The 14008-nt window shown below is 37.7% G+C and overlaps 1 protein-coding gene across 1 annotated transcript in view; it reads left to right on the plus strand.

Annotated features, from left to right (window-relative positions):
• The first annotated feature begins 1292 nt into the window (after positions 1-1292).
• The window catches only part of caly (ubiquitin carboxyl-terminal hydrolase calypso), a 41758-nt gene continuing 29042 nt past the window's right edge, over positions 1293-14008 (plus strand). Inside the window, exons 1-5 of the mRNA XM_083117327.1 lie at positions 1293-1521; positions 3890-4107; positions 7518-7643; positions 9703-9901; positions 13730-13904. Of these exons, the coding sequence (XP_082973453.1) occupies positions 1464-1521; positions 3890-4107; positions 7518-7643; positions 9703-9901; positions 13730-13904 (776 nt within the window). The 5' untranslated portion in view covers positions 1293-1463. The remainder of the gene's footprint in view (positions 1522-3889; positions 4108-7517; positions 7644-9702; positions 9902-13729; positions 13905-14008) is intronic.

A 14008-nucleotide genomic window follows, 5' to 3' on the forward strand; every position in this document is an offset into this window, starting at 1 on the left:
TATGGTAGGGGTGTGCGGGACAGATTTTATGCGCGTGGCAGCAGATTCGGTCTTTGTTTTATCGTGATTTCATCATGCTATGTATGCAATTACATCTGGAACACATACTGTGAAGTTTTAGCGATTACATACACAAAAATGTTTTAAGATTAGGTCCCTTAGCATTCTTCTAATAATAAACCTAAATGCTCTCGTAGTTAGTTTAGGTTCTGATAGCATTAAAATAATATCGCTAAATGCTCTCTAAAAAAAGGTTCTAAATTACCTGTACATTCATTCCCACTAGTCATAAACTTGCAATTTTCTCCTCTTAGCAGACGAATTACGTGGCAGGAGCAAATTTGACGCTCATTCTTACTGCTGACACGCGCGTGGCAGCAGACTGGACCTTTTTTTTTTTTATCGGGAAGGGAAATGTTCGAAATTTCCCGAACCTCTGAAAATCCCGAATTCTACATGTCATTTTCAACTTAAGTGATTGTTTTTGCATTTCTGGAATAAAAACAAACAATTTCCGACTGCCCCGACTTCTCGGGATCCCGCACACCCCTAGTATATAGAGACAAGAGAAAAGATAAGAGCTGATAAAAGTAAACAAATTGTCTATTACCATGTTTATTCATTTTGTTTTCCATAATGTGAGGTTCAGGAATTGAAATAAAAGCATCAATAAGCAGAGAACAACCTCTGCACCAGAAAGAGGCATCTAGCCTAAAATTAAGAAGCTCTTTTCCTGTGACGTCAGAACACAAGATTGCTAAAGTGTTGTGCGATAAGTGAGACCCGTACATGTCCATGACTATTTTCATTAATTAATTTCTCTTGCATCCATCGTCTTATTAAGGAATATTTTTTACGTATGGTGGTGCAGAGGTTCTTATCAGCTTGTTTGGCGTTTAAACAAACAAAATAAATATGGTGATGGACAATTTACATGGTAATCCTTATGCAGCCAACTGCTTTCATTTGTTTGCATAATTTCTTTCGTTTGGTGACGCTAGTGAAGATATTTCCGCCTTCACTTGTCCCTGAATGGGTTTCCCTGTCGCACAACACTTTTGCTACCTTGTGTTCTGACGTCAGATGATACATGAGTACGAGGTTAGGTTAGGTCTGTAAGGTTTGGTTCCATTAGCATTAATACACTGGAAAATTATTATTTAGGTTAAGAGAACCGAACCTAGCTAGCCTAACCTGACAACGTAGGCATCGAGCCTAACACTAAGAAGCTTCCTCCCGTGACGTAAGAACACAAGGTTGCTAAAGTGTTGTGCGATAAGTGAGAACCCCCTATCGAATTGAGCGAGTTGTTGCTAAAGTTGTTTGACAATCAGAATGTGTCCAATTACGTAGAATACCAAGAAACATAATTCGACGACCATTATGTGAGATTCGTTGTTAGAATGACGCAGACATTATCTGTCGCAGTAAAATAATGTATATGACGAATTTTGTTGTTGAAAATGCCAGTAGACATAAATAGGCTAACCGAGGGTTGGCTCGAATTAGAGAGTGATCCAGGTAGGTGTTCCCAAAAATCATAAAGTAAATATGAAAGATGTGTTTACACTAGTAATATCATAGGTACATTAATTAGCCAATATTATTGGTTTCATCTGAATGTGCAATAGGTTGTCGCTTTGAAAAAATACTGTTCAGCATTTGCATACATCTGTGCTTGATAATATTTAAAGCTATACTAAATGCAATTTAGTAGTAACTTTTCGATAACATATAGTATCATCATTGTCATGGCAACAACCAAGTACCGTGGGTAACATTATAGTATAGGGGTGACGGATTCCTTCAAATTTACAGGAGAAAGTATTTACGGAAATCATTTTCTGTAGCGTTGTGGAAGTTCGTGAATGTAGTTTTGATCCATTTTAATGCGAATACATGTTGTTTTCTGCGAAAATCTCTGTCCGACACGCTGTTTATTTTTTTTAACTATGCTTGCCTAACCTAACCTAACCTTACAGAAAATGGTTTTTGGGGCTAACATCAATGGTTTTTGGGGCTAACGTCAATGGTTTCTGAGGCTAACGTCAATGGTTTGCGAGGTATTAGCATAATTTCAAATCCGGGCACGAAAGTAGGTATTTTCCCGTGAACGAGGTTGCAACACTGCATAAATCGACAAAACACTCGCACAACGCACCCTGAACCAGTATGCTATCACCCGCCATAATGTGTTACAGAATCAAAATAACAAGTAACAGTAAGTACTCCTAAATGTAAGAAATAGATATTATCTTAGTTAGAAATGCATTATTTCACCTTAGGAAATGTTCCGCATTCCAAAATAGTATGTTAGCAATGTAAAACAGTGCGAAATATATGATTTATAGGTGTCACCCCCATACTATAATAGTACCGTACCGTGTTGCCAGATATACGCGCAAGTGCAATCAAGGTAGATGCATGCATGTACGATGAACAGGGTATGGGTAACGGTTTCGTTTGTTTTATGATTTCTCCTAGCACAAAGACTAATTATCGTAGAATTTTTGAAATCATTGTCACACGAAATTTGAACCTACCTTAAAGTAATGAGCACTGTTTGGACTCGAAAAAAGTTATTTATGTTGAAAAAAACAATTTCAAAATTATTTTACGCACTTCTCATGGACAAGATATTCTCCGTCGACAAACGACAGTAAATATCGTAAGCATGGGAATGAATGTAGAAGTAAATTGGAACCTTATTGGACTTTATAAGGGAACCACACCTAACCTGCCTAACCTAACCATGAAAGCATATATTGAACAAAACCTTAAATAATCGCTAAAGCTCCACAGTATGTGTTAAGACGTACATCGAAATCGAACCATGTGAAAATTGCATTTGTAGCATGATGAAATCGCAATAAAACAAAAGGAATTTGGGCCATATGCCCTTACAACAAGGAAAGAAAATATTAATTCATACACAAAACGTACCAAGTAAAGCCAAGGCCCTCTGGTTTTACTGCGATTTCAGGCCCAAGATCCTTTTGTTTTTAGGGTCCATCCTGAATTCCTACACCCTCGATTTTGGTAGTGAATTTTTTTAGGAAGATTGTGTGTTGCAAATCGTGAAAAACAAAATTATGCAGCGCGGAAACAAATATTTACAAGTGTACAGCCGTTTAAAGTTGCGAGGTGGAAGTCTACTTGCGGCCATGTCAGTTTCGTAGCAGCCACCCGCACGATATATAACAGTCACTTTTTCAGGGCTAAACGAAAAATTTCATAAAGAGTCCCTTTAAAGGCATGTTAGGCATGAACCGGAACTCAGTTCTGCTGCGACATTGAACATTTATTTTATTGATTTAATACATTATACGAAAGTCCATCCTTTGTTACATTAATTCTTGTAAAAATGGATAAAGTTCTTCTACTAAATTTGTATCTTGTTGGTAGGTGGTCTGGAAATTTAGGAAAAAGAATACTATATTTTAAATGCTATTTGTTTAAGATGTAAATGAGAACCCAATTTCCTGAAGTGACAAACATTTATATATTTTGCGACAGACATAGTAATATGTTTATATATTTTACTTTGGATGCATTTGTTATTGCCATATAATATACATTTAATAGTAGCAGTATTACTACTACTACTCTTGTCTGTTCATTTGAGCACTGACCCTCATAATCAACTGTGTGCTTGGCTTGTTTATGCTGAGTGCAACAGCATGATTCTTTCTCGCTTATATTTAGTTCTCGATAAAGAGGGGACTAGTTGAGAAGTACAGAGTGAAGGATTGCATTGTGTTGTGGGACTGTTTATAATAGAAGAATAAAAATGAGCATATATTTCTAGGAATCAATTTTTTTTGTATTACATGTAAAATTTCCTTTGGTGTTCATAGTTACTTTGTTATTGACATGATTTTTATTGCAGGTCTTTTCACGCTGCTGTTGCAAGATTTTGGTGTTCGGGGTGTTCAAGTGGAAGAAATTTATGATTTGCAAAAATCGATTGAAGGTCCAGTTTATGGATTCATTTTTTTGTTTCGCTGGAAAGAAGAGCGCAGATGCAGGAGAAAGATAGTTGGGGATCAAAGTGAAAAATATGTGAAAGATGAAAATGTTGTTAATAATATATTTTTTGCACAGCAGGTAATTCTTTAAATACAAATTATGTAAAATATTGGTAACAAGTTTTAATTTTAGGAATGAGTTCCCTGCGTATTCCATCATTTTGTGCAGAAGATTCCTGAATTTTGTCTTAAATTTAAACTCTTATATTGATATACGAGGTTTGGCTAGAAAAAAACCGGACTGATGCTATGAAATCTTTTATTCGGCATTTTGTACAACAGGAACTTTATCTCCTTCAAAGTACTCCCCTGCACGATCTGTACACCGCTCCATATGAATTTTCCATTGCTGGAAGCAGTGTTGCCAGTCATTTTTGGAGATCATGTTCATTACATCCGTCGCTTTTCTTTGCACAGCTTCTACTGTCTCAAATCTGGTTCCTTTTAGGGCGGACTTCACTCTGGGGAATAAAAAGAAGTCACAGGGAGCAAGGTCCGGCGAATACGTCGGATGTTCTAACACTGGGATGCCATATTTAGCCAAAAATGTCTTCACTGACAGGGCCGTATGGACAGGAGCATGTCTTGGTGCAGAATCCATGACTTCCGTTGCCACAAATCAGGTCGTCGTCTTCTTACTCGCTCACGAAGGGTTTTAGCACATTAATGTAATGATGTTGGTTTACAGTTTGACCCTCGGGTACCCAATGAACGTACACAATGCCTTGAATGTCGAAAAAGACAATCATCATGGCTTTGAATTTGGACTTGCTCATGCGAGCTTTCTTGTGACGTGGCGAACTCGGGGTCTTCCAATGCATTGATTGGCGCTTTGTGGCAGGGTTGTACGTGAAAAACCACGATTCATCACAGGTTATCACTCTCTCTAAGAATGTAGGGTCTGTTTCAGTGTTCTTCAAAGTGTCTGTACAAATGTTCACTCGAGCTTCCTTCTGTTCCAATGTCAGGTTATTGGCACGAGTTTTGAACACACTTTACTCATGTTCAAATTCTCGTGTAAAATTTGTCGAACACTTTCTTTGTCTATTCCTGTGATTTCAGCAACTGCTCTAATGGTCAATCGACGATCTTTTCGAATCACATCACTCACTTTTTGAATGTTTGTTTCCGTTTTTGACGTGCATGGTCGTCCTGAACGTGGGTTGTCTTGGATCATTTCCTGTCCTTCTTTAAACCATTTAAACCACTCAAACACTTGTGTGCGTGATAAAAACTCATCCCCGTACACAGATTTTAATATGTCGTACGCTTCTGTTGCGGATTTCCCCAGTTTGTAAAGGAACTTCATATTGACACGCTGTTCCATTTTAATACTCAGCATTTTTCCGACGGAGCACAGACGCACGTTCCGCTTTGTCCAAGTGCCACAGCGAAACAGAGGCCTGCACCCAGGGCAATTAGTCATTCTGTAGGCAGGGTATGGTAGTATAGAATCATGCATTGCTCAACCTTCGCGCATTCGTTGTTTGCCAATAGCAACATCAATCCGGTTTTTTTCTAGCCAAACCTCGTATTTGTTCCTTGATAGCACATAGCCAGTAGTATGGTATCAGGTATCTAACAGACCATTTTTTACCTTGTTTTTCAAAATAAAATGTCTTATCAAATGAATTAGCTGCATCTGTGTCTTTTGATACAGCATACACTACATGTGGTCAGTCTTTAACTTTATCCCCATCTAGTTTGCTTCACTTTTTGACACTAGGTGTAGTGCAGGTGTATCCGGTGTCAGCTGGTGCAAGGAAATGACGTTCAACCAAGTAGACAACAAGCTGTGTTCAAGTTCAGAAGATTCAATAAATGCTTGTCTGCTGTTTTAAACATTTATGTGATTAGTTAGCATGCACCACATGACCATACACCACACATTACACTGCTCCAGAGCACAGTGCATATGTACACTACGTGACACCAAATCGACGAAGTAGACTGCTCGGTGTTGCACTTTGTAACCAACTAAATGCTAGAGTGCAAACAGAGTCAAAAAGTGCAGCGAACTAGACGAGGTTTTTGTAAGAGTTTACTAGCACGAAGGTTTCTGAACCTTGGAAAATATGTGAACTACAGGCTTCATCATAACATAATCTAGCGACACTAGCACCAACCTTTGCTTCCAGGCCAGGGTTTCAAATATGGTGGTGGATCTGTACCTAAATGTGTTCAACTTTTATTTGAAGTCCTCATCAATGCTGGCTGTTCAATATAAGTTTGACTGTGTATAGGTGCCTTCAAGCAAGCTTCAAACTGTGTTTAATCTATATTGTAGGATCAAACCTGTTAGTTTATTTTCTAAGTTGAAAAACCATTGCTTGTTGAAATACTAATTGTGTGTATGTCATTGTCAAGCTTATCAAACATATATGCATGGTAAGCTCATTCCTCATGTGAGGGACTTTCTTCTCTTGATATATTATGTTGTTCCCATCATCACATCTCTTTGGCTGTCAAAAGACAAAAGTAGATATATTATTTTGAGAGAGAGGTTGCAGACCAGGGCTATCCAAATTACAGCCTGCAGGCCACATTCAGTCCACTATGATTCTTCTAAGTGCCCACATTAGTACTGATAAAACTTATAATTTTATTATGAGGCATAATCTTTAGCATTTGTCTCACTTTCCATCCTAAAGTTTATTAATGGATGTAATTTGATGGAGGATTAAAGAAAAGGGGACAGCGAGAGGTAAACACTGGATTGACTCTGACTCAGGCAGGTGCTCTGTCATTCAGGTACATTGCTGCTACTTCGCTGTAGAACTAGATGTCTTCACTATCACTCTCAAACAATAAATAATCCTCAATATTCATTCCAATCTCAGATCAGTGTGGTTGGTGGTGAATGTGGAAAAGCAAATAGAAAAAATGCCGTGCAATGCAATAACCTCACCAAAGCTTCTGCAGTGAAACAGACAACTTGAGTACGTTGGGAACAGTGTCCACGTTACTCAGCATTGACTGAGCAAGCAAGCACAATTATATACTTTTACCCACATCATCATTTATGCATAGTAATTAGGGACATGCGTATTTCACTTTTAATAAAACTGAAACTACATGCTGAATCAAATTTTCGTCCCTTAAAAATGGGTTCCAAAATATAAACAGGTTTCTAATAGATTGAAATGTGATCTTTTCAAAGATGCCATTTGTCCTCTATGTGCCCTATATATGTTTATTAAATTTATTATAAATAGTGTTATATCTTTATTTTGTCATTTAGTAATGAGTTTATAGTAATATATACATACATATATTCAAATAAATGAGTGGGCCTCCCCGATTGCATGATGGCCCTCATTGCCTAGTAATCCAGGGGTGCTGGGTTTGATACCTGGTGGATGCACATAGTGGTTCGGATCCCACTTTAAACTGTAGGTCCAGTCCCAATTAGCCTTACTGTGCATGAAGTGGACTTTAAACACCACCTCAATCAAATAAATGAGTGTTTTTTTTTCTTTGTTTTTGTAGATGGTTCCAAATAGCTGTGCAACCCACGCATTATTAAGTGTTTTGTTAAATTGCCAAGGAATCCATTTAGGGTCTACTCTGAGCCGATTGAAGGCTCATACATCAGGAATGAGCCCAGAAAATAAGGTAATGTGATTTTATTCCTCAGATCAGTTGTGTTGTATAATTAGTTCAGTTGTAAAGGAAATACCTATTCTTCTTGATTTTTTCAGGACATATATCATCACATGAGAACCAGAGGAACGTAACTCCAAAAATGCGGTTTTCAGTTTTGTTTAAATAAACTTCTATGAAAAGTCAGATCAGCATATCTCCACTTTTAATCCTTAGCAGTAAGGTGGAGTCGTGTATCTCCAATTTACTGACTTTTTTAGTCTGACATGTTCCTAAGAATACATTATTACCTCTCTCCTGTAAATTTTATAAATTGGAGTAACGTCCCTCTTGTCTTTGGTTGCATGGGCGAAATGTGTCAAGTGGCAGACAAATCACACTGACCACATACAGGGTACCTTTCAGCGCTAAGGTTTCATTCTCCCATTACAAATATACTGTAATTTTTCATGTCTTTTACTATTTATCCTAAGAGAACCAAACCTAACTGGCCTAACCTAACAATTACTGCAATTTTTCGGGACTTCAGTTATTTATGCTAAGAGCACCAAACCTAACAAGCATAACCTAGCAAACAAAAGCATTCCGCTTTCCCATCAGAATGGGTCTTGCTTATCGCACAACACTACGACAAACTTGCATTCAGATGTCAGACAAGGAATACCTAAGTTTTTATTTTAGGCTAGCTAGGTTTAGTTTTAGCAGCATAAATAATAAATTTGCAATGTATTTATGATAATAGAACCAAACCTAACAGCCGGCCCCCATAGCTTAGTGGCTAGCACATCGTGCTACAATGTCAGGGGTCCCGGGTTTGAATCCCAGCCTGGGAATTGATGTTTGTGAGTGTCCATTCATCATATCATCACTCGCCCGACGCTGTGGCCGAGTGGTTAGCACATCGTGCTGCAACGCCAAGGGTCCCGGGTTCGAATCCCGGCCGGGCTTGGTTGTTTGTAAATGTCCATTCATAAATTTCATCATTTCATCACTCATCCCCATCTTCGCAAATTAGCCAAGAGGCACAAAACGCGAAGTAAAATAAACTAAATCAATCATATCATCACTCATCCCCATCTTCGCAAATTAGCCAAAAGTGGCACAAAAAAGAAGTAAAATAAAGCAAATCAATCAAACCAAACCTAACGGACCTAACCAGGCAATCCGTGACTGATGTCTGAATGAGAGTTTGCCATTGTGTTGTGTTGTATCTGACGTCAATCACGTTGTGCATGATGTCATAAATCATACCACATATAATCGCTAATTACTCACTTGTAACGCATTTTTGCGCACTGAAAACAACGACATACGTTCATATGAATGATAATCTTCCCAATCCACTAAAAATTTCCAATTTCTCACGAGGGTATGGTGGATCACCATCATCCAGTTCCTGCATAATATAGTGACTTGCTCTGAATAATCTAATGTGTGGTGTGAATGGTCCTGGATTCATTCCTGGTACAGACTCAGTAATTTTGGTGTTGATTTAACATTGTGTGGGCAATTGGGGAGCTTCTTGCAAAAATTAGTAATGGGCTTTGGAGCAGAAAATAGTATTTCAGTGGTGATATGATTTAAAGTGTTGGCCATATGTCACCCAACAAAAAAACAATCAATAGGCTTATTCATGAAAAGCCTATTGTTGAACATGAAAAGGCTTTCTTCTTTGCAGTCGATCTTTAGCCCTTTTTCATGTGGTGTATGATAGCCTATATTTGGGTACATACTTAAGTGCGTTTTGCACAGATATTCAGTGCTAATGTGTTGTTTCTCATTGTGATTTATGTAATGAGGTAGAAAAGAAATTTGTAAATGTGCAAATATCATCCAGCTGCTCTTAGGTTCTGGCATGGTATTAGTATTTTGCTTACAGCTTTTATAATTATAGAGGTATTTGAAATCTGATTTATAAGGAAAAGGATTTTAAAAGTCAACATTTGAACATATTAAAAGTTTATTTATGTAAATTAAATTGTTTTAAGAATCCTGTTTTAAAAGTTGTGTACTCGCAATTGTATAGAAATGTTTAAAATATGCTTTTAATATAAAAGTTTTTTTTTTTCAGGGATGGGCCATTGGAAATACTCCTGAGCTGGCCAGAGCACACAATTCTCATGCAATGCCACAAGCCAAAAGGCGTTTGGATAAATCAAGTGTCATTACTGGACGGCACACAGGAGAGGCGTTCCATTTTGTGAGCTATGTGCCAATAGGAGGAAACCTTTTTGAGTTGGATGGCTTGAGGCCATTTCCCATGGATCATGGTAAACAAAGGCCACCTTTCCTGTAATATGGTGATCCCTGGTAGAGGTATATTGCACAGTAGTTTAGATTCCATTTTAAACAGAAGGTCTGGTCTCGATTAGCCTTAATGAGCTTAAAGTGAACCTAAGAGAAACTTTGTAATATGGTGGTAAATTATTTGGGTGTGTGTGTGTGTTATTCACAGGGTTATTCAAAATGATTGTCCGGGTTTCAATATTCTTGTGTTGGTAGGCCATGAAGCATATATAATATTTACAGGTGCACTAGTTGATGGAAGTTCCTTTAGTTAGATACAGTGTCCAGTATGCATTTGATAGCTAGGAGCCAGGTTTTGCAAGACGGTGGCAAATGGCAAAGAAAATGCTTTTTGTGTAATCCAATTTCATGGAAGTCAGTCGGTTAACATTGTCCATCAGCACTTCTGCACAAAATTCACGAAGGATCCATCACCTGACAATTCCATTTGCATTTGCAGGTGGTATCCACAGTTAAAGGAGACAGCATGCCTGCATAAAGGATACAGAAGCAGTTGCCCATCCATGGCAGAAGCACAAGTGGACCAAGTTAAAAAGGCTTTCCAATCAAGTTGTAGAAAACCAACTGTAAGAGGCAGCAATGAATTTGTCATGCCACAACCAACAGTTTTTATATTACCAATAATAATAATACCAATATTTTATGGAAATTATTAATTGCAGCCCTATGCTTCAAGGTTTAACACGTGATGATCATCATCAAAGGAAGACTTTTTGTAGTGACCTGCAAGAGCTCATCGTGGAAGAAGATTTATTTGCATTTTGAGCCTCTTTGATTCATTTTTCACTAAAAATCTGGGCTTATTCTTCACTTTTCGGCAACAATGTCACCTTTTCTGCAATTGTTGCACTTGTTTGAGACTTTTTTTGGCAATGAATCCACCTTTCGTTTGGTCTTGTTCCTCCTCACCTGGAACTGAAAGTTTGAATCAGAACCTCCATTGAAACAATCACCACTGACATGCTGCAGTGAATTTTGGACAAACTGGACTATTTTGTAGATCCACAAAATTATATGATTAAATATAGAAATATGTAATCATGTTTGTAGTGTACTACACATGGCCATTTTTAAAACCCCAATAAATTGCTTTGAATAACCCTGTGTATTAGGATGTAATAATGGGCATAATGCTGTTCAGTGTTATGTAACCATCATATCCTTCTTCCTGTTTTTCATTTATACTGAAATTCATTACTATTATTGTGTTATTCTGAGTGAAATTTTTATGATCAGTTTTTACTTTTTTTATTTTGCTTAATGATCTTTAAAAGTGACTTCAAAATATACATTTTGTGCTGGCAAAAATTAAGATTTCTTTCAGTTTAATTTTCTTCTTTCTGTATTATTCACCCTGTGAATGATGTATGTATTTAAGTAGAAAGTATACACATTTTTTCATTATGCAATTAATGTATTGTGATATCATTACAACATACTTTTAGTAATGGTACTGCCACCAGTCAACCAAACCTACTCATTCCAACCACTAAAGGGCTGTCTTTTACAGTTCTTTGAATCCTTACATGTGTCTACGGGAGGGCCACGAGGTGCATTTAAAAAAATGAGGGCCGATTGATTATATCAAAGAAAAAAGAAGTTTAGGAACATTGTATTAGTGATTACAAACACATACATATCTACTTCATTTCCCAACATAGTCACCATTATTTTCCAAGCAATTGTGGTACTGTTGAACAAACTTTTTTATACCCTCTGCATAGACGTTTGCCACCTAGGTGTTCAGCCAATCCAAGACTGCCATTTTCAACATCTCAGTTTCTTCAAATCATCGAGATGCAAGCCACTTTTTGGTGTGCAGGAAGATGTGATAATCACTAGGTGTAAAGGTCTTCCTGATGGTGCAGTGGTAGCATCGTCGTCTTGTAATCAAGGAGTCCCGGGTTCGATACCTGGTGGAGGCAAATAGTGGTTCGGATCCCACTTTAATCTGTTGGTCCAGTCCTAATTAGCCTTACTGTGCATAAAGTGGACTTAAAACAACAAATTCAATCACTAGGTGTAAGGTCCAGAATATACAGGGAGTTATCAAGAAGTTCCCATTTCGAGGGAACCATTCACAGGACACCATTGCTGTACTTTTCCTTCGCTCATTACATTCAAACCATACACTTGACACAATGCTTGGTGAATTTCGGCAGCATTGTGACCTTTGGTATTAAGACATCTAATCTCAGACCATAGTTCTCGGCTGGTGGGATTGTTTAATCATGCAGACTTTTAAACGTGCACTAACTCACACGATAACCAACAGCTGAGTAGCGAAAATATGATTCTTAGGTTGCCAATGGACCAGTTGATGTTACTGTTGATCCAATCACTGTTACCAGTCACTTTTTATAAATAATCGGCCATTTCTTTTGAAATGCCAAAATAAGGCTTTATCGTAAATGAAAATGAAAATCAGCATAGTGGATAATGCTTAAGTGTGTGTGTGTGTTGAAGGACTAAAATGGCGACTTCTTATACATGCCATTTCAGCTAACATGAGTAGCCGGCCCCCGTGGTGGAGTGGTTAGCACATCGCACTATGATGCCAGTGGTCTCAGGTTCAAATCCAGCCTGGGCATTGGTGTTTTTGAGTGTCCATTCATCAATTTCATCATATCATCACTCATCCCCATATTCACAAATTAGCCAAAAATTGCACAAAAAGCGAAGTAAAATAAACCAAATCAATCTATCTCATAATGTGAGTACATTTATTTGCACAAAAGTAACCAATCCACAACTTATAGGTGAAAACATACAATAAGAGCCAAAGGCCATGAGAAGGGCTGAAGCATGTATGACCATGAGGGCTCCTGTGTAGCCAAATGGCTATCACTCTTGCCTTTGCTGAGAGCAGTCCCAAATTCAATTCCTGGTGTGAGGACAATTTGGGAGCTACTTGAAAAGAGAATTAGCAGACTCTGGTCTCGAAAGCCATCAATGGGAGTTGATGAGCTGACCACCCAATGAAAATGCTGCTTTTTGAGACCCTCAGAGGGCTGTAGCACATGGAAAAGGGTGCATAAATAAAATCCCAGAATGAAGGGTATTATGAAAACAAGTATTCTCTACAGTCCACCCTTTTGTACAGCTTGTTGGAAAGATCATACATAAAGGAATATTGGAGAATACAATGCAAGTGGTTCTTGACGAATGTCCAATGTTATCTGCATGCAGTGTTTTTTCCCCTTCAGCCGGCTCCTGTGGCAGATTGGTTAGCACATGCCCAGGCTAATCCTGGCCTGGGCATGGATGTTTGCGAGTTCCCATTCATCAATTTCATCATATCATCACTCATCCTCATCTTCGCAAGTTAGTCAAAAGTGGCACAAGAAGCGAAGTAAAATAAAGCAAATCAATCAATCAATCAATTTTTTCCACTTCAGATCCATACTTACATTCTGATGTTAGTGGTAGGAACCTAGAGTTCTTGTGTATCTAACTTCCCATTTTTTAAATTATATATAATTATTTTATACATTTTAATAGGAAGCTAGCCAGATCACAAGATATGGATTGCTGCTAATGTTACTCCCACGTACTTGAGCAGATACTAGATATAAAAGTAATGGTTTTGAAATGTTTTTTGTAAGTGTAAACTGCTGTTGTGTATCAGCCACTGAAAGTAAATTACATTATTGTGATTTGATGTTTCTTAATGGAAATTATACAGTTGTAGGCTATCTATCCAACATAATTTTCTGAATAATATAGTTTCTTAACTCTGAGAACTTGTTTTATTAGTGATATTTTAAACTGGATATTCAATAATATTTCAGGTCCATGGGTAGAGAAAGAGGACTGGACAGAAAAATTCCGCCGTGTCATCACTGACAGATTAGGCATAGCAACTGGTAGTGAACCATATCATGATATACGTTTCAACCTGATGGCGGTGGTACCAGATCGTAGACTAGCTTTGACACACAAATTGAAGATGCTGAAAACAAACAGGTAAGTTTCAAAGCCTCTTATCTGTAAAATGAAATGGCAATAATGAAAACCTTGCTATATTTTTGGGCCTAGAAAAATAATTTGATACAGATGTAGTGGCATCA

Source organism: Lepisma saccharinum, chromosome 2 (assembly GCF_977018435.1).
Source record: "Lepisma saccharinum chromosome 2, izLepSacc3.1, whole genome shotgun sequence".
NCBI classification, from domain to species: domain Eukaryota; kingdom Metazoa; phylum Arthropoda; class Insecta; order Zygentoma; family Lepismatidae; genus Lepisma; species Lepisma saccharinum.